This window comes from Triturus cristatus, chromosome 4_2 (genome assembly GCF_964204655.1).
Source record: "Triturus cristatus chromosome 4_2, aTriCri1.1, whole genome shotgun sequence".
NCBI lineage: Eukaryota > Metazoa > Chordata > Amphibia > Caudata > Salamandridae > Triturus > Triturus cristatus.
In genome coordinates this window covers 250898936-250917157 of record NC_140586.1, presented here as the reverse complement: position 1 = coordinate 250917157, position 18222 = coordinate 250898936, and the positions used below count along the sequence as shown (strand labels likewise).

The 18222-nt window shown below is 43.6% G+C and overlaps 1 protein-coding gene across 1 annotated transcript in view; it reads left to right on the top strand.

Annotated features, from left to right (window-relative positions):
• Positions 1 to 18222, top strand: part of LOC146833577 (cytochrome P450 2D15-like) — a 370438-nt gene that overhangs the window by 185049 nt on the left and 167167 nt on the right. Inside the window, exons 5-6 of the mRNA XM_085601434.1 lie at positions 4612 to 4785; positions 7196 to 7337. Coding sequence (XP_085457560.1) covers positions 4612 to 4785; positions 7196 to 7337 — 316 coding nt within the window. The remainder of the gene's footprint in view (positions 1 to 4611; positions 4786 to 7195; positions 7338 to 18222) is intronic.

The following is an 18222-nucleotide window of genomic DNA, read 5'->3' as shown; positions in this document are numbered from 1 at the left end:
GAGAATTCAGACAGTTTGGCCTTTAGGTGTTGTTTGTAAGAAGATGATCTTGGGTCACAAGGATCAAGTTCACGCCAGATTAGGCCATGCATGGTGTTAGGTGGTGCCTGTCTGAGCCTGTGGCAGAAGTTGAGAATGCAGCTACCTCTGGCCCAGTACTGTCTTGTGATGTTAAATGCAAGTCTCACTTGCACCGGTTTTGCTCTTTTAGGGAGACGCAGAGTGGATTTGTTAATCTTGGTGACCAGTTTGTCTACGGTCTCTGCTTCCTTGCCCAGGGTGACTTTCTCCCATATTTTTGAGTTGGTGTGATTTTTGCTTTCATCGCCTGTAGGAGGGGGGGTCAAGGCTAGGGCCTAGTAGCTTTGGCGCAATAGATGACAGGGCAAACATTAGACTAGAGCCCTTGTTCTTTAAGGTAGATATGTGAGACATGAGTGACCATTTGCCATCTAGCACTATTCCTAAGTATTTGTAGTGCTTACTGTGCTGGAGCATGGTGCCCTTGAGCAGCCACCGATGAGCCTGGTATGACTTTAGGCTAAATATGACCTTTTTTTATCTTTTCCTTGTTAATCTCCAGCATGTTCTTGCTTGTGTAATCGTGTAAGATGTTAAAGAGCCTTTGGAGGCGGAACTTTGTCCGACTGAGAAGCACCAGGTCATCTGCATAGAGCAGATGTGACATGGGGAGAGGAGTTGGCCTAACGGCTAGGGCGGTCGATCTCTAATCCAGGGAACTGGGTTCGAGTCTCAGCAATGACGCTGAACATCCTGTGATTCTGGGGAAAATTACTTAATCTCCCTATGCCTCACAAAAAAATAAAATAATAATGTGTCCTCATGTAACGCAACTGGTGCTATGTAAAGCGCTCTGATACCCGATGCCTTCGGGTCTAGTTCGCACTATATACATCTCTGTAAAATAAAATAAAAACATGCTTTCACCTCCTAGCTTAGGCGGGTGGTGATTTGTTTCATTGAGTTGCTGCGACATGTCAGCTATGTATAAATTAAATAGCAGGGGGCCAGTATGCAGCTGTGCTTCATTCCAGAGCTCGTGTAGATCGACCTTGATAATCAGGAACCGTCTCCTAGTTTGATTCGAACCCACATATTGGGGTGTAGCTGTTTTATTGCTCTCAGTAGGTTGTCTGGCAGCCACCAGTCCTGACGTTTACACCAGAGGGGCCCTCTTGGAATTCTCTTTAAGGCTGCTTTAAAGTCCATAAAACAGGAATAAAGCGCCCTTTTGCCTTTGAATGCGTTGTCGCAAATGAGGTTCAGAGCCATCAGGTTTGAGGAGGTGCCACACTTGTCCCTAAAACCACATTGATTATTGGTTATGATCTGATGAGATTCTGCCTAGGCTTTTGAGGTCATCGAGTAGTAGGTTGGTGTACAGTTTGGCATCACTGTTAATTAAAGCAATGAGACTGTAATGGCTAGGGCTAGAAGCCCCTTTTAAAAATTGGTTGGATAATAGATCCTCTCCAAGACTCTGGTATGAAATCTGTTGCCAGGCAATGTTTGAACAGAGGAGGTTAAGACCTGAGACCAGAGAGCTAGGTTCGAAGCGAAGAAGGTAGTGGGTAACCCATTAGGGCCACGAGCTCCGTGTTGGCATAGAGTAGCAAGTTTTTGTATGCAGCACTCCTCTGGACTACCACAAGCTTCTGGAGGATTTGTGGTACCAGGCGTTTTGCAGGCATTTTGGAGCACAGGTCTGGCGCTCTCTGTGCCGGTCGGGGTGCTAAGATGGGTTGAGCTGCTTCCAATTGTGGATTGATTAATCAGAGACGATTCTTTTCATGGGTTCCTTCCCTTGCTGGCTGCTAGCAGGTGAAGCCAGAAGTCCTCATTTCTTTCCCTTTAGGCACGCCAGAGTGCTCTCCAGAATGTGGTAGTTGATACTTATCCGTTACCCAATATTAGCAAATTAATTTTGGCATTGGGTGGTGATAGGTATTTTTCCAAACTTGATTTGAAAAATGCCTACCACCAAATTAAACTACATGAAGATTCCAAATCCCTCACGTCCTTTATCACCCTCGTATGCCCTTTGGTTTTTCTCAGCAGCTAGAGTATTCCAAAGAATGATGGACAAGGTGTTTAAAGGCATAAGGAATATCCTGTGTTTCCAGGTTGACATTTTGATTTTCAGTGTCACAACTGAGCAACACAACATGATTCTCAGGCAGTCATTGTATAGAGTGAAGGATGCTGGTTTGAGTCTACGCCCTGAAAACTGTTCTCTAAAGATGACTGGGTCAAGGAAATGGCCTTGGATCCCATAATCAAAGAAGCTAAACAGTTGGTTATATTAGGCAGTAGGAGGGAAAGTACTGTGCCAGTATCTTGTCAGACCTTATTTGAAAGTTTTTGAGGAATTGTCCTTTTGTGAAGACATGGTGTTGATGATAGGTGGGAAACTTGTGCCACCGTGTGGTCTCTAGACAAAATTGATGGGAATAGCACATGAGGGGCACCTTGGGCAAACCAAAACTAGGAAGAGTGAAAATTGGTGGGATGGACGAACAAGGGGATTAATGGGTTGAGAACTTTGATGTGTGCAAGGAGGGAGAAACAAGATTAAGAGTAGGAGTTAAATCGAACATGGGTCACATATCTGATCCTGACAAACCATGGCATACATTAAGTCTGGATTTTATTGGCCCTATGCATGAGCTGAGGAGTCAATGGAAGTATGCCATGATAGTGGTGGATGTTCATTCGGAAGTGGTTAATTGTCAAATTCATGAGGGAGATTAAGACTAGAGCTACTATTCTTTCGTTGAAGAAGATTTTCCTTGAGGAAGGTGTTTCCAATCTTATAACTGATAATGGAACACAATTTATTTCTGGGGAGATGGGTAGTATTTTGGAGTCACATGGTATTGTACATAATTGTACCTCATTTAACAACCCACAAAGAAATGGTATTGTGGAGAGGGCAAAGACAATGATCAAGGGCATGATTCAAATGGCTGTAGCAGGAGGACGTGATTTAGGTTTTATAATGATGTACATCGCATCAGTGTTCATGATGTCACTCAAAGGGCCCAATTTGAACTTATGAGGGAAAGCCTGGCAGGCACCAAGTTATTTCCCACCTGGATGAAAAATACAGCGTTTTCTGATGCACAGATGGAAGAGCGTATCTAGGACAAGAAATATATCCCACATAGTTAGGTGGGTAAGTGGGTGAAGATTCGTTGTGCTCAGAAAGGAGGAGGTTTGTCAATGTTCAGGGGGAATTAAGGTAAGGCTTTAAAGCCTTTTCTGTGGTTTTGGAAAATGGTGGGAGCTGAAACAACAGACGAGTTGCTTTATATCAGAGAGGTGGTCAAAGTTGGGTTGGTGAGGAACAAAGCAACAGCGCTTTCATGGTAATGTATGATGGAATATGAGCAGGCCCTCTGAACGACTTTGTAATGCCCCAGCGTTGGGTGCAGGCGTTGGGTGCAGGTGATTCCTGTGGCAACTGATGGAGATTCTGTGCTAAGAAGTGTCAGGAGTCGCAAACCACCTGCATGTTGTAAGGATTATGCTCAGTAGTCGGAGCATCATTGAATTTGGATGTTCTTGTATACATTTGCAGGTTTTATTTTAGTTATAAATGTGTTTGTGTATTGCTATTCCTTCAGTACATTGTTCATTTGTAAGAGTCTTACAATGCCAGTGGTAAGGAACTTTGTATAGGTACGTGTAGTGTGGGGGTAGTCTGCATCTGTGTTCTATGTAACCAGCGAGCATTCCAGTGAAGTCAGTTGCTCTAGAGCTGGCCGAGGGATAGCTACGCTCCTGTTGTAGGGATAATACTTTCTTGAATAAACCATTTAACTTACCCCTGGCTTTCTTGCGTTATTCCGGGGGTGCAAGACCCCTGATGACTTAGACTTTGGAGAGATAGTGTGTGCAGTGGTGTCATTAATTGTCTTGAATACCAGTATTAATGGTTTGTACAAACCTCTGTTTTAAGCTGATAACAGACTAATCCAGTTACGGTAGGATGATTTGGGGATATTTCTTGGGAGACTGTGGAAGGCTCTTGTTTATAAGTTTAGCACTTTTCAAATGGGGACGGAAGGAGAGAGGGAGGCTGTTCAGTAGACTTCAGCGGAATTCCTGCTTGCTTGGAATTAGTGCATTGATTAGTGCCTTGGTCATATGGTCAGTTATATGTTTATAAAACTTGGAACCTGGCTTCCATGGCTGTAGCATTGATTAATGAGTTCAATAAACATTTTTGGGTTGAAGAACCTACAAAGAAAAGCAGTTTGAGTAACCAGCTGCCACTTTTAGTGTAGCTTTACTAGCTAGTTTAGTGTTTGCATGTAGATGGTTCCTGTTTGAAGTGGCACACCAAACAATGTAAATACTGGAAGGCAGCTCAGAGTAACTACTAATGACTGATTCATTTGAGCATTCCGAAATAGCTTTTTGTTTCCAACAATAGATAAAGCAGGTCTTCTGATATCTGAATGGATCCACATACGTTTATACTTGTCCACCACCTAATCATTGACTGTCATTGTTGGAGTCAAATACCTGAAGCCCTATCTTTTTAAATACCCAACCTCATGTTTTCCTCCCCATTGTGCCTCGCAGGTGGTGATTTGGTTACCTGTGTTGCTGCACATCCCTTATCTGCAGCAGAAAGTGTTTCAACAACAGAGGGAAATATACAGCTTCATGAGGGAAATCATCAAGGAGCACCAGCAGACCTTTGACCCTGCGACGACGAGGGACTTAATCGATGCCTTCCTTGTTGAAATGGAGAAGGTATCGTTACATCAGTTTCCAGAATTTAAGATGTGGGGTGGCTCATGTCCAAAAATGCTCATATCTCTAGTATAGAGTTAACATTCCCTTCTAAACAAAGAATTCACCACAAATTTCATAGTTGCAAATGGAATGTAAATTGTAAAAATTTAGTTGTAATTCTAGGAATTGTATAGAAACAGATTTACACAATTTCACACAACTCTTGTTCCAAACTAGATATTGCATATCTCCGGACTACTTGACACAAATGTGAGTACTGACTGACTGACCAAAATTCAGTTTCACACATATGTCACAGTCTAAGTTCGCAGGGAGGGACATTTGCAAGTTTTAGACTATACGCTGTTGTTGTAACATACTATTACGAATTGCATGCATGGGCATGTACTAAAATAAACGTGGTGTACTAGGAGTGGGGATGTGATCCAAGGTTTGGATCACATGCAAACCCTTATTAAATGACCTTTGATGTTTCTGCTTTCCCCATGTGCTGTAGCAATGTAGAGCCTAAATTAGGTCTCATTAACAGTCCCTCAATTTTTTGAGGTACATAAACCACATGGTGTAAATATATGTACCACATGCATTGATTGTGCCCCTAAGATGATTGTGCAGACCACTCTGAGTTTTGAATGTCAGAAAGGTAATTACCCAGCAGTTGCAGTTCTCCGCATATTAAATCTACACATGTCCGCCACTTCTGACCTAATTTGCCTATATAAAAAGTCCCAGGTAATACCAGAGGAATTTGCAAAGAAAATACGAGTTTGAGTGAAAATATCACTTGACATAAAATTGACGCAAAAACCATTGGCACTCAATTTTGGATTTTGCGTGTGACTCTGAATGAGCCTACTAGCCTTCTGCTCTTTCGTGGCTCTTAAGCCTCCTTTATTCTTTACAGCAATTTTTCCTTGGATGGTTTAATCATCTTTTCCATTTCTTAACTCTCTTCCCTAGAGCCACACAATTGTTACTGTGTTTGTATCTCTGAAGTATTTAAGTGTCTCTCATGCCACCAAGTCATTATTCTTCTATATTTATTTCTTGAGGTATTTAATTCTCTTTAATACCCTCCCCCCATTCTGTTCCAGTGTACCTATCCAGTTGAGCTTATTATACGTTTCTGACATCACCCTTCTCATTTTTGTATTATATACTTCTACTGTATTATTCTCATGTGGCATTGAAATGTCTCTTTCCTCCTTTGGATTTTTATACTCCTGATGTATTTTGTTTTCGATGTTATAGCCAGTAGCGGCATGTGATGTGCAAGAGTGGGGGGCAGGGGGTAGGGGACGAGGGATGGAAAAATAAAAAAATAAAACTTACCTGCAGCCAGCCATGTCATGCTCTTCTGCTGCTCTCTTCGCAGGCGCAGGCTCCCAGACTTCACTGTCGCCATGAGAGCAGCATCAGGATTGGCCTGAGTGCTCTGAATTTGCGCTCCCAGTAAGACTGGGAGCCTGTGCCTGCTGTCTCCAATCTGGCAACGCAGCTCGGGTTGGAGACCGCTTCAGTGCGAGAGATGGTTTGGCCGGCCACACTGTTAAGCGCACTAACAGTGGCCTACACACCGTCTGCAGCCTGTCATCCCCCATGGCCCCACCCCCAAAGAATCAGTAGAAAAGGAAAAATAAAACGATACTAAAACATGTTTATTATCGTTTTATTTTTATTATCCTGGCGTTTTGAGGCAGCTGGCGGGATTGATGCTCTTCCACCATAGCAGAGTAGCCACCGCTGGATATAGCTTTCCTGTGCCTCTTCTACTGTAGTTATACCACTGAGGTATATAAATGCTTTTGCTCCCCCATCCTCTACTGTATTTATTCCCTTGTGGAATTTACAGTCTGTGTTTCTCGCTCATTTCCCTACACTCCAGCAGTTATATCCATGTGATATTTAAATGACTTTTTCATATATCCTCTCTCCCCACTCCTCTGTTTCCCTCTGCATACATATTTCCCTGCCCACATTTCGACTCAGTGTTCAGAGGGGTTTTAATCATTAACCTTTGTTGTGTGGAAATGCCAGGGCTACACCCTGTGTACATGTGTATCATGGGGACTATCAGTGATTGACGCTCATTTTTATTGTATAAGCAAGATAAAAAGTCTGCAAGACAGAGTAACCACTAGCTTTGAAAGGGTAAACCTAAGATACCAAGTTGGAAAGTCAACATATCAACATTGGCGACTAGTGATTAACAATCTCCGGTATTCGGAATGGAGGTCTACAATCCTCTCTGACACTGTTACTCTATATCCTTATTTATTTTACACACATAGATCCACAGCGACTTTCACATTGACAGGCTAGTACTGAATGATTTTTGACACCATTGGGAGTAGGATCTACAGCATCACTACAGTCACTAACCCATGTCCCTATTCTTTCCTTCCAGACTAAGGACAACCCCAGCAGCATCTTCTGTCTGGATAACCTTATCTTAACTACCAATGACCTATTTGGCGCTGGCACCGAGACCACCTCTACCACCTTGCGCTGGGGGCTTCTCTATATGATCCTGTATCCAGACATTCAGAGTAAGTGGTACTGTGGTTTAGTATGGCATTGGAAAGAGTTTGAAACATGCATTGTTTGGTAGTGGTGTTGGTGATATTGGTGGTGGGATTGGTAGGTTGCAGGAATATTGGTGGTAATAGAAAGGTGGTATTGGTAGAAGTATCGTAATTATGGTATTGGTGTTTTTTCCTAGTGGTGTAGCTGGTATTGGTGGGGGTGGTATTGTAGCCTTGGTTTCCCCTATGATGGTAGTTTTTGGCTTTGCTGGTGTTATTTTTGCTGGTGTTGATGGTGATATTGGCATTGCTGTTTGTGGTATAGGTGGTGGAGGAACTGGTGGCATGGTATTGAAGGTTGTATTAGTGTGCTGGTGGTGATTTTGATAGTGGTAGTTGTTCAGAGTGTAGTGAAGATGGTGGCATTGGCAGTGTTAGTGGTAATATTATTGGTGGTATTGGTATTGTGGTGGAGGTATCAGTGATGAATTAGTTGTATTGGTAGCAGGTTTCGAGTTGTATTGGTGGTATTTGGTTCATGGTACCGGTAGTAAAAAATTGCAATAGTAAAGTTTACTTTTAGATATAAAGTAGTCTCTCATGCATTGCAGTTTAATATTTTCATATAAGGGGGAATGATACACCAAACAGCCAGTCTCATGAGGCTCAGTGTTCGAATCCAAAAGCTGAAAGTGTCTGATCCAAAAAAGGTAATGTGTGAATGGGGGCTTACCCAAAGCCCACTCTGTGTATATGGTAAGTAATAGGGTTTGCAGACCTTGGCTGGACATACCTCTTCACACTTCTAAGTCATCTCAATATAGGCCCGCCTCACAAATTATATCCGACTATTATACACAGACATCACTGCATTGGTTCGGGTCGCAGGCGCGACTTCGCAGCCGTTTCCCATTGGAAGAGGCTCCCGACAAGTATGTCGTCTATCCCCATATCTCTTTGCGCTCGCCATGGAACCACTTGCGGCTTTGGTGAGAATTGATGCCCAAGTTTACGGCTTTGAGTGGTCGCGGGAGGTTTCTGACCATATAGCCTTATATGCGGACGATGTATTATTCTTTTTAACACAGCCTAATAGGTCCGGCCCGTGGCTGCTCAGGATAATGCAAATCCTTGGTGAAACTTCTGGTCTACATATGAACACTCGTAAATCTTTCCTGTGGCCTCTATGTGGGGTAGAAAACTGGGAATATGGACACAGGATGTGACAGTGGTCCCAGATGGATTTAAATATCTCAGGGTGTATCTATCAGCCTCTCAACCCATCTCCTGGGACAAACATTTTCCCCCTTATTGACACAGGTCAAAGAGCATGTGCGCTCCTGGTCGCATCTTCCATTGTCCCTGTTTGGTCGATCGGCCATCTTCAAAATGGTCTCCCTGCCTTGTCTCCTTTATCAACTTGGGAACCCCCCATATCCAATACCACCCACCTGGTTCAGATAACTTAATGCTACCCTTGGCCACTTCCTCTGGGGCGGAGGATCAGCGTGTGTAGCATTAAGAACATGCTTCCTATCTACATACTGTGGGGGCATTGCGACCCCAGATGTCCAAGCCTACCATGCCGCCTCACACCTTCTTGGTCTGAATGACTGGCTGTATGGGGACAGACAGGACCCTGCATATGCAGTTGAGCACTGGTTAATGGACACTAAATCATTACATACAATTCTACACTCAGGTCCAACACTTAAAACACTGCCACCCGCAACCAGAATGGTCTTCATGACATGGCGACAGGCGCTGAGCAGGATGGGATGGTGGGGCAGACTAACTAAGGAAACTCCTCTCTGGCGCAATGGCCCATTGCCACAGCTGTCTGGGCTACAGGGATTTGTGGGCTGGGATGCCATCGGCATCCCAACGATTGGAACGGTTCTACATGGCCAAACCAAGAAATCCTTCCTGGAGCTACAAACTGAATATGCTATTTCCCGGTCGCAATTCTACAGATAACTCTAATTTCGCCACGCATTCCTCCCATACATAACACGCCAAGATGTCATTCCCGATTGCAACCCCATTGAGGCCAAAGTCTTTATGGGTATAATGGGCACACACAAAATTACAACAATATACCACACATTAGTGACCAATAGCCACACTACACTCAATACAACTAGAGATGCCTGGCAAGAAGATCTTGGACCATTAGAAGAGGATGCTTGGGTTGAGGCACTGGGATCCCCACGAGGTGCAGCCATAGCTGCACGCCTCCGCCTAATACAATTTAAATACTTCCACCGGGTATACTTCACCCGCCATAGACTTTGGTGAGCGGGATTGATTGAATCCCCCCTCTGCTTTCGATGTGAAATTGCAGAAAGCACTCTCCTTCAGACGATGTGGTAGTGCCCCGCGCTATCGAGGTTTTGGCACGGGGTGCTCGCGTGTCTCTCGGAGGTGTGGGGTTGGGACATTCCACAATCACCTCGCTTGGTCATGCTTCATATCACGGAAGGGATTGGGGGGCAATAATATTCCTAGGACTCACATTGTCCAAGCGAGACATTGTCTGGGCATGGAAGGCTACCTCCCACCATCTGTGAGGGCTTGGAAACGGGACCTCGACTTCTCCATGGGACTTGAAATACCAATCTTCAAGGTAAGGGGTTGACCACAGAAACACCCATGTTAGACCTGGCACCATTGGCGTTGGTCTCCCTTCCATTTTTTGCTGTTACCTCCTTTGTTTTTGCTATATGTTTTGCGGGTCTAGATGCTTTGGGCACTGTGCCACTGTTATTCAGTGCCACAGTGCAAGTGCTCCCTATTGTAAAGTGTTGTATTGGATTAGTGACTCCATGATTGGTTTATTTGGTTTACTTGTCAGACCCTAGTACAGTGCACCATGTGTGCCCAGGGCATGTAAATCAAATGCTGCTGGTGGGATTGCAGCACTGGTTGTGCCACCCACAGAAGCAGCTTGTAAAGTGTGTATCAGGCCTGCCATTGCAGAGCCTGTGTGCAGTCTGTGACTGCCATGTCGACTTGGCAAGTGCACCCACTTGCCAGTCCCTAAAACCCTCCCTTTTCTACATATTAGTCACCCCTAAGGAAGGCCCAAGAGCAGGGTGCATTGTATGTAAAAGGTAGGACATGCCCTAATGTGTGTGACATGTCCTGATAGTGAATTACAGCCAATTTCGTTTTTTCACTATTGCAAGGCTACCTGTTCCCATAGGCCAAAATGGGCAGTTTGATTATAACATCTTATAATCCTAACTGACTCAGGGAACTAGGTAGAAATTCGAGTATAGTATGCCTGGACTCAGAATGATAAAATTAATCTTTTAGTGAAGTTGGTTTTAACATTCTGTGTTTGAAAATACCACTTTTAGAAAGTAGGTATTTTCTTGCCTAACCATCCAAGCCTGCCTCAGCTAGTTTGTGTATTCCATGTCTGGTTTGTGAGTGACAGGGGCTAGGGTGGCTCCAGGAGACAGGGTGAGTCAGCATAAGGCTGAATAGACCTATCTTCATGAGGAGTGGTGGGAGGAGTAGCACCTGGGCATGAATAGGGCTGTGCCTGCCTTCCACAAGGCTGGCTCCACCTCCTGTGGTGTGTCTCATGATCCTGGCCCACACTGTCAAAGGAAAGAAGGAGTCCTGTAAACAAAGTGCTCCAGGACTGCACAGAACTGGTTTGGACTAGATACAGACACTCTCTGCCTTCAGAGACAAAGGATTTTGGTGTATAAAAGGGGGGACCCAGACCCCAGAACTTTAGATCACTTCTGGGAATCAAGACAACCCTTTGCCAAGGAGAAGAACCAAGGAAGCTGAAGGAGGAGACTGCCCCTGTGCTGTGCTGTTGGGGTTGGCCTGCAGTGGTTACTTTATTTGCCAAGGAAAGGAGAAAAGGAACTTTGTGTGTACTTTTACAATCTTGAAGAAGAATCTCCAAGGGCTTGAACTGAGCTTGCCTCCTACCTGAAGTCTCAGGGATACAAAACTTCACCACCAGCTCCCCCTAATTCCCTTGCTGTGGAATTCTGCCTGCAGAGAGGTGTCTACTGTTGTGTGAGCCCTCTGAAGAGACTGGGAGTCACTGGCAGCATGAAGCGCGATGCAACGAGGAGAAGTGTGTCGCCGTCGCAGCAGTTGTTGTTGCATCACCGAAGAAGCGTGTCGCCGCTGCAGCTGTTTGCCGTCGCATCATCGACGAAGCGCGTTGCATCAATGGAGAAGCATGTCGCCGCCGCAAAGGTTGCCGTCACATCACCGGAGAAGCGTGTCTCAGGGCCTGTCGCGGCTCAGAAATTACCAAGTTCGCCGCACCGGCGTGCACGCATCACATCTGCGTTGTCGCATCGCGGCGCCATTTTGTCACATCGCACCGGATCGTCGCATCGCATTGAGGCACCATCTTGTCGCATCGCACTGGATCACAGTAAGAAACCGACGCATCACCTCCACTCCGGTAAGGAACTGACGCATCAGCTCACCTGCGCTGCAGTAAGGAACCAACGCATCACCTCCCCCGAAGCTAGGAACCGACGCATCACCTTCCCTGTGACCCTTTTGTTTGTATTGCGTGACGCATCCAAGGTACTTTGAGAGTAAAGTGTTGCATTTACCATCTACATTGAACTAAGCTATTTCTACCATTTTAGAGACTATTTTTGATTACAGTATTGTGGATTTTGGTCGTTTGGTCTTCTGTTAAGTCTAGTAAAGATTACTTATTTTTCTAAACTGGTGTGATGTCCATTTGTAGTGTTTTCACTGTATTACTGTATGTGTTCACAAATGCTTTACACACTGCCTCTGAGATAAGCCTGTCTGCTCGTGCCAAGCTACCAAGGGGGTGAACAGGGGTTATTTTAGAAGTGTACCCTCCTACCCTGACTTGACAAGGGTCCCTATTTGGTCAAAGGTACCTACCTCTGCCAACTAGAGACACCCAGTTCTAACAACCCAAAGATATGGAAGCGGTGGGCGGACTATCGGGGTCTTTACTTAGATCCTATCCCACCAACGTTAAGTAAGGAAGACTTGCCATGATGAGAGGACAATGGGCGAGAAGTTTATACACAAATATACCCGTATTCAATTAGGACGGCTGAAGGTTCTGTATCGCAATCTATATTTTGTTACTGTGGCACTGCTGTTTATTTTTCTATTTTTGTGTTTGTTTTAATTCAGATATCCGCATATCTCATATTACCACATTTGATTATTGTAAACATTGACATCAATATCATAACTATGTATATTATGCCATTAGTAACCCTGGTTTATCTAGGGCTCTCGTGTCTGTCAACAATAAAAATGTGTTTTGAAAGAATTGATAGTCACAAAATTAATTCTGGTAATGGCCTTGGGCAACCTGTGATTTTTCCAGGACTTGGGATGCTATATAGAGTTAGTGTTTTTAGACCTTACCCCGGCATTCAACACTGTTAATCATGTTACTCTTAAAAATCACCTAGCCCTCACTGTGATTGGTGACACCAACCTTCACTTGCTCTGCTCTTTTCTCACTGAAACTTCTCAAATGTTATTTCTTCATCCCTTTCCATCCTGGTTCTGTTACCTTACTTGCGACATCTCAATAGACATGGCTCTTTCACCAATCCTGTTCACCATCTAATTATAACCTTTAGGGCTTCTAATTCCTTCTTTTGGATTTTTAGTTTAATAATGTAGTCATGTGACCCAACTCTTCCTTCATTTGGAAGGATACTCCTCAACCACTAACTCTGATTTTAGGAACTGTCTAATTGCCATACACATATGAACGACTGACAATTTCTTCAAACTAACCATCAACAAGAGAGAATTCTTCCCAGTGGGTGAGGCAAACTGTTTTCCTCTTACATTTGTCAGTCAATATGTTGCAGGTCCACTCCAGCTTAGGAAGCAGTCCGTAATTTAGGAGTCATATTCGAAAACGGGATCGCGAAGACCTGAGTCAATTCTAATGCCACACCATAGCCGCACACTGATGAACGCGGTCATTTTGCCCTAGTTAGATGATGTTAATGCTCTTTTTTGGACCTCCCTGCAGAATGACGTGTAGTCATGCAGAGGATAGTTAGAAATACTTGTGATCTTGAAAGACCCGGCAGCGGACAGGACACCTTAATGGCCGTCTGTATTTAAACTTACTGAGTGGTTGTCGCTAAGCTTTAGTTTCCTGTTTGCCCCCTCCATTCTGAAGGTAAACGGCAGCTGGTGTTTTTTCCTTAAAGAGGATGCTTCTTCTCCAGTTTGGTATCCAAGCATTAGAACTCTCTTCCTCACAATATTCATCTTTTCCAACCACGTCTCACCCTAATAGGTGATTGAAACACTTCTGTTTGGCTTCTGCTCGTGTCAGTACTCTTAGTTACTCCCCTTAGGGGCTAGCGCCCAGTAGCTGTTCAGTATACTTTTGCTTAAGATGCTTTAAAAGCTCCTTTTCATGTATTCATTCATTCACATCAATTGATTGCTTCTAGCAGAGTTCACTCCTACAATGGTATTCACTTACAACGCAGGAAGATACCGACAGTGATTGCTCGAGTTTTTCATAGTTATTCAATCTTGTATTTTGGGAGAAAGCTGCTTACCCAACCAGAAAGAAGGCAGTTTAGAGCACATTTCAAAGGCATGAAACAGATCGCTTCAGACAGTGTATTCTGACCAATGCTTTAGAGCCTGAGACTGTGAGGCATATCCTATTCCATGTGTTAGCCTAGGTTTTTTTGTTTTTTGAGCCCTTGGTTTTGATACTTGCGCCTTTATTGTGGCATGATTTCAGATTGACAGACCTCTGACAGTTCCATCCGTGTAAATGCCAAGCCCCTTCACATTCAGTGCAGCTCCTGCTACTGTAGGACTAGCCTGAGATGAGGTCAGGACACAAGCGGACACTGGGAAACTGAATATATTAGTTACTTGTACATTTCAAGGTAAATGTAGAAATACAGACTACCCTGTGCAGTTGTTCAAGGGGAGAGGGCTGTAGAGTTAGGCTGATAAACCCCCTCATGTCAGTGGCCATCTCTCTGGGGCCTGAAGTGCATGGTTTACAGGTAGCAGGAGCACTTTAATAAGACTTCTTGTAAGGGAAAAGTGTGATACAACTTCAAATTCACAGGTAGACATCGGTAGCAACAAGTAATAACAAAGATGATGTCCTAAAAAGGTTTGCCTGAATGTGCAAATTTAAAGATTTTAAATATCCTGTATGGGTGATGGAACCTTCTCTTCTCCAGGCTGAATTAATTAGACCAATTTACGCACTTACTCAAGAACTTCATAGCATAAGCATATATAACATCGACAAAGGATAAAAATACAATGCATTCAATAAAAAAAAAAATAAGCAAGACATCTATAACTAATTACAATGAAAGATAAAAATTCATTGAGTTTCGCCAATGCAAAGCCTTTTTTAGGAAGCACCCTCTCGAATGGCAGACAACTTAATTTGGTAACACATGAAAAAATAAAATGCATGTTTGTGTTGATGAAATGCATGAAATTTGAGAATAGGTTAAAAGTATCTATGTTTAAAAGGTTCCTAGTATTTAAGAAAGAAGATTACATGAATTAGGGTCTTTTTGGAGGTTTATTCACCAGCAGGGGCGTAGCTTAGTCAAAAATGTTAGGGGGGGGGGGGGTGGGAGTCTGAGATTGCAACATGATGAACCCAACTGAAAAGTGTAGCGTCAGTCTGACGCCACTAAACTGGAATAACGGACAAGCTTAGGGGCATTAATTTTAAGTTATTAAGTAAAGCAAGGGCATTCTTGGTAGCAATAATAGTCTTGAGCCACAACACAAGCTAGCGTAGACTTCAAAGTGTCTACTATGCATTTGCTAACTGCAGTACACTATAACTAATGTTTTTTTCGCATATGCTTGGTCCACCTGCCTTCTCACGAGAAAGCACACACACACCTAAGTAGAATTCCAATTGTAGATAAAATCACTGGCATGCAGAGAACGCATATGTTATCATGCTGCTCACTCAAGCATTGGGCCCCGAATGTGGGGCCACTCCCTCACATTAGTTAGGTCACTGAGAGGTCATCCCAGCACCAGCAGCACAGTGGAGTGAGTGACAGGCAGAGAGAGGCTTATTACTCTTGTGCGATTGTACTAATTTCATTTGTATGTGCGCTTTGAGCTCAGGGCCCTGCCTGTGCTCTCACGTACTCCCTCCTCCTGGGCCCAGCAATCTTGGTAAAATAAACACATGATTACCGGCAGCAGAACCGATTATGTTGCCTTGTCACCAACAGAGCATTTATTTGGGTGGTATTCCACCCCATACAACCCCCCTGAAGATACACCCCTGATCACAAGGGCAAATTAAGATGAACCCGGAGTCAAGCTGACCCTGGATAAAACAAAGGTGGCTTCTAGTTGTGCCTAAGTGAAATTTTGATAGGAGCATCCTTTCCCAGGCATTATTATTATTATTATTATTTAAAAAAATATATTTTTATTGTTTTGTTACTCTTAAACAATAACACAACTCAACTACATTCGCACAGTAACACACAGTGCCATCTTTGAGGAGATCATTATGTCCATATTGCATTCAGGATACCTTTTACATTTACATTTTGGCCAGGGACATTAGGACGTTGCAATGAGGTTTCCTCCATCACCCCTCCTCACAATGCAACATTTGCTTCCCCAGTGTTCAAGTCGACATTCCCCCTCGGTACAGTTCGTATAATGGAGCTTTCCCAACATTATTGACTAGGGTCAGGTAAGGTTCAATACTATTGATGGAGCAAGGACTCGTGAAAAAGAGACTTGCTTGGAAGCAATCTTCTCTTGTAACCTCCAACCCCATACTAAACTTGTATTGTGAAAATATATGCACTACACAACATTATTGAGCAAAAACGAAGCTTGCCTATGTATCTTACTAACCAGTAACTCGGGTGTGATTCTAAAATGGCCGCTAACTGAAAATCTTTAATGCACATGCATCTACGGCATCAACGTAGTATGACGTATCTTTTGCTTGGAGGGAATTTTCTGCACGTGCGCAGTAACTAACAAAATGGCCGCTTGAAACTCACATGCTTGCCGAAAAACTAAACCCAGCTATTTTATATGGGATTAGAGTAGAGATAGGTGGTGTACAGTAAATTGATACTTGTATAGCGCACTACTCACCTGCAAGGGTCTCAAGGCGCTTGTACGAATACCGCTGTGGAACCCATCCTGGCTTTCCCTGTGAGGCGTCCACTCCTGGGCACCCCCAAGGTGGAGACCAGGCATCCTTAGCGTTGTGGGAGCCGTTGTGGAGATTAAGCAAGCAATTGCCCAGAGTTGCAGAGTGGGACTCCATGATTGGAATGGCACCGAGGCGAGAATTATCAGGTCAGTGGAATTTTTGAGCCCAAGACCCGCCGAGGCGAGGAATTGAACCCTGGTCCCGGGCTAGACCTCTGCATCAGGGTCTGCCGCTCTAATCATTGAGCCACACTTCTCCACCTACAGTGAAGCCATTTATTTTTGATTTTAACATTTGTATTTTTGACTCTTTCAATAGTGCTTATTATGGGCCTAGAAACACAAACCACAGTGTATTCCCTCTCGTTTTACCACACATGCGTAGTGCAACCAAGCTGGAAGACGCGATGTCAACTTGAACATCGTCCAAGGTTTCCGATGGATACTTTCCTGAGAACCGGAACGACAATCCACTGAAATGCATGGGAACCTTCAGATTTTTTATCATGTGTGACAATTACATTGTGAATGCGGGTGGGAAATACAGTTTGAATAAAGAATTAAAGGGATGGGTTTATTAACAAAGGGCTAACTGAAAATAGTAATATGTAAGCCTGGTGTGATGATCAACTCCCCTTGCCTGTCCAATCAGAGTTAGTATTTTCATAAGTTTGAAACATTAATGGGTGTTACTAGCATACAGAAAGGTATAATTGAGGTAGTTTAGCTAGTTAGTGAGCTCGCACATGGAGATGCTGAAGCATGAGACAGGGATGTTGACGGAGTGACGAGTGATGCTGAAGAAGAAACGAACTGCTGAACCAATTATCTTAAGCAAATACATTTTAGAAGAAGGTCGCGGAAGAATCTCGAGGAGGAAGAGAGTGTCAGACAGGGGTGCTACGCAAGCGTTGGTGATAGAGAGGTCGTCTGTCCTGTCCTGATTTCTGTCCTAGTTCGCCAGATCTTTCCTGGGGACCCTTACCAATTCCTAGGCCTGGTAGTTGGTTTTCACACCAGTCTGGGTAATTATAAATATATCTGTGTATGCGCTTATGTGCTTTTTTCTCTATACTTTCCTTTTTCATGCAGTGTCATTGCAGAGTATAAATGAAGGCAATTTGATTGATTATTTGAATTTTCCTTCCTGTGAGAATCGGTGTTTGATCTGTACAGTGTAAGTGGTTCACCTGAAATTAATTTGAGACAAAACTATAAAATTCATCCCGACTCTGTGATCATTTCCAATGTGTAAGTATATTAAAATCTTATGTCATTTCACCATCAACTAGTTCAACTAATGGTCCATCGACTACAGGAAAGAACTTTTTGATAAGTGAAAGATTAGTTAGGCACTAGAGATAACTAATCTAGAGAATTACAAAACTTGACCCCAGCGGTTATTGCCAGTGTGTTGTGAATTAATTTATGGGCCCAGGTGAGTATGTGGTGTTAGATTACCTGTTGCTGGTAACCCACTGGATCAGTTTCCTGGTAGCAGAGGATGGTTATTATGGACTAGTTTTGTGATAAGTATTGATTATTGATTATCTGTTTATGTTACGTTTTGTTTTATGTTGTCCAGAATTTCCCGGGGAAAAAGTGAATAGCGGGTGGCGATAGAAACCACACTGCAGTGAGGTTACTCGTCTGTTGGAATAACACTGAAAAGCTTGGTAGGGCTGGCAGTGTTGAACTA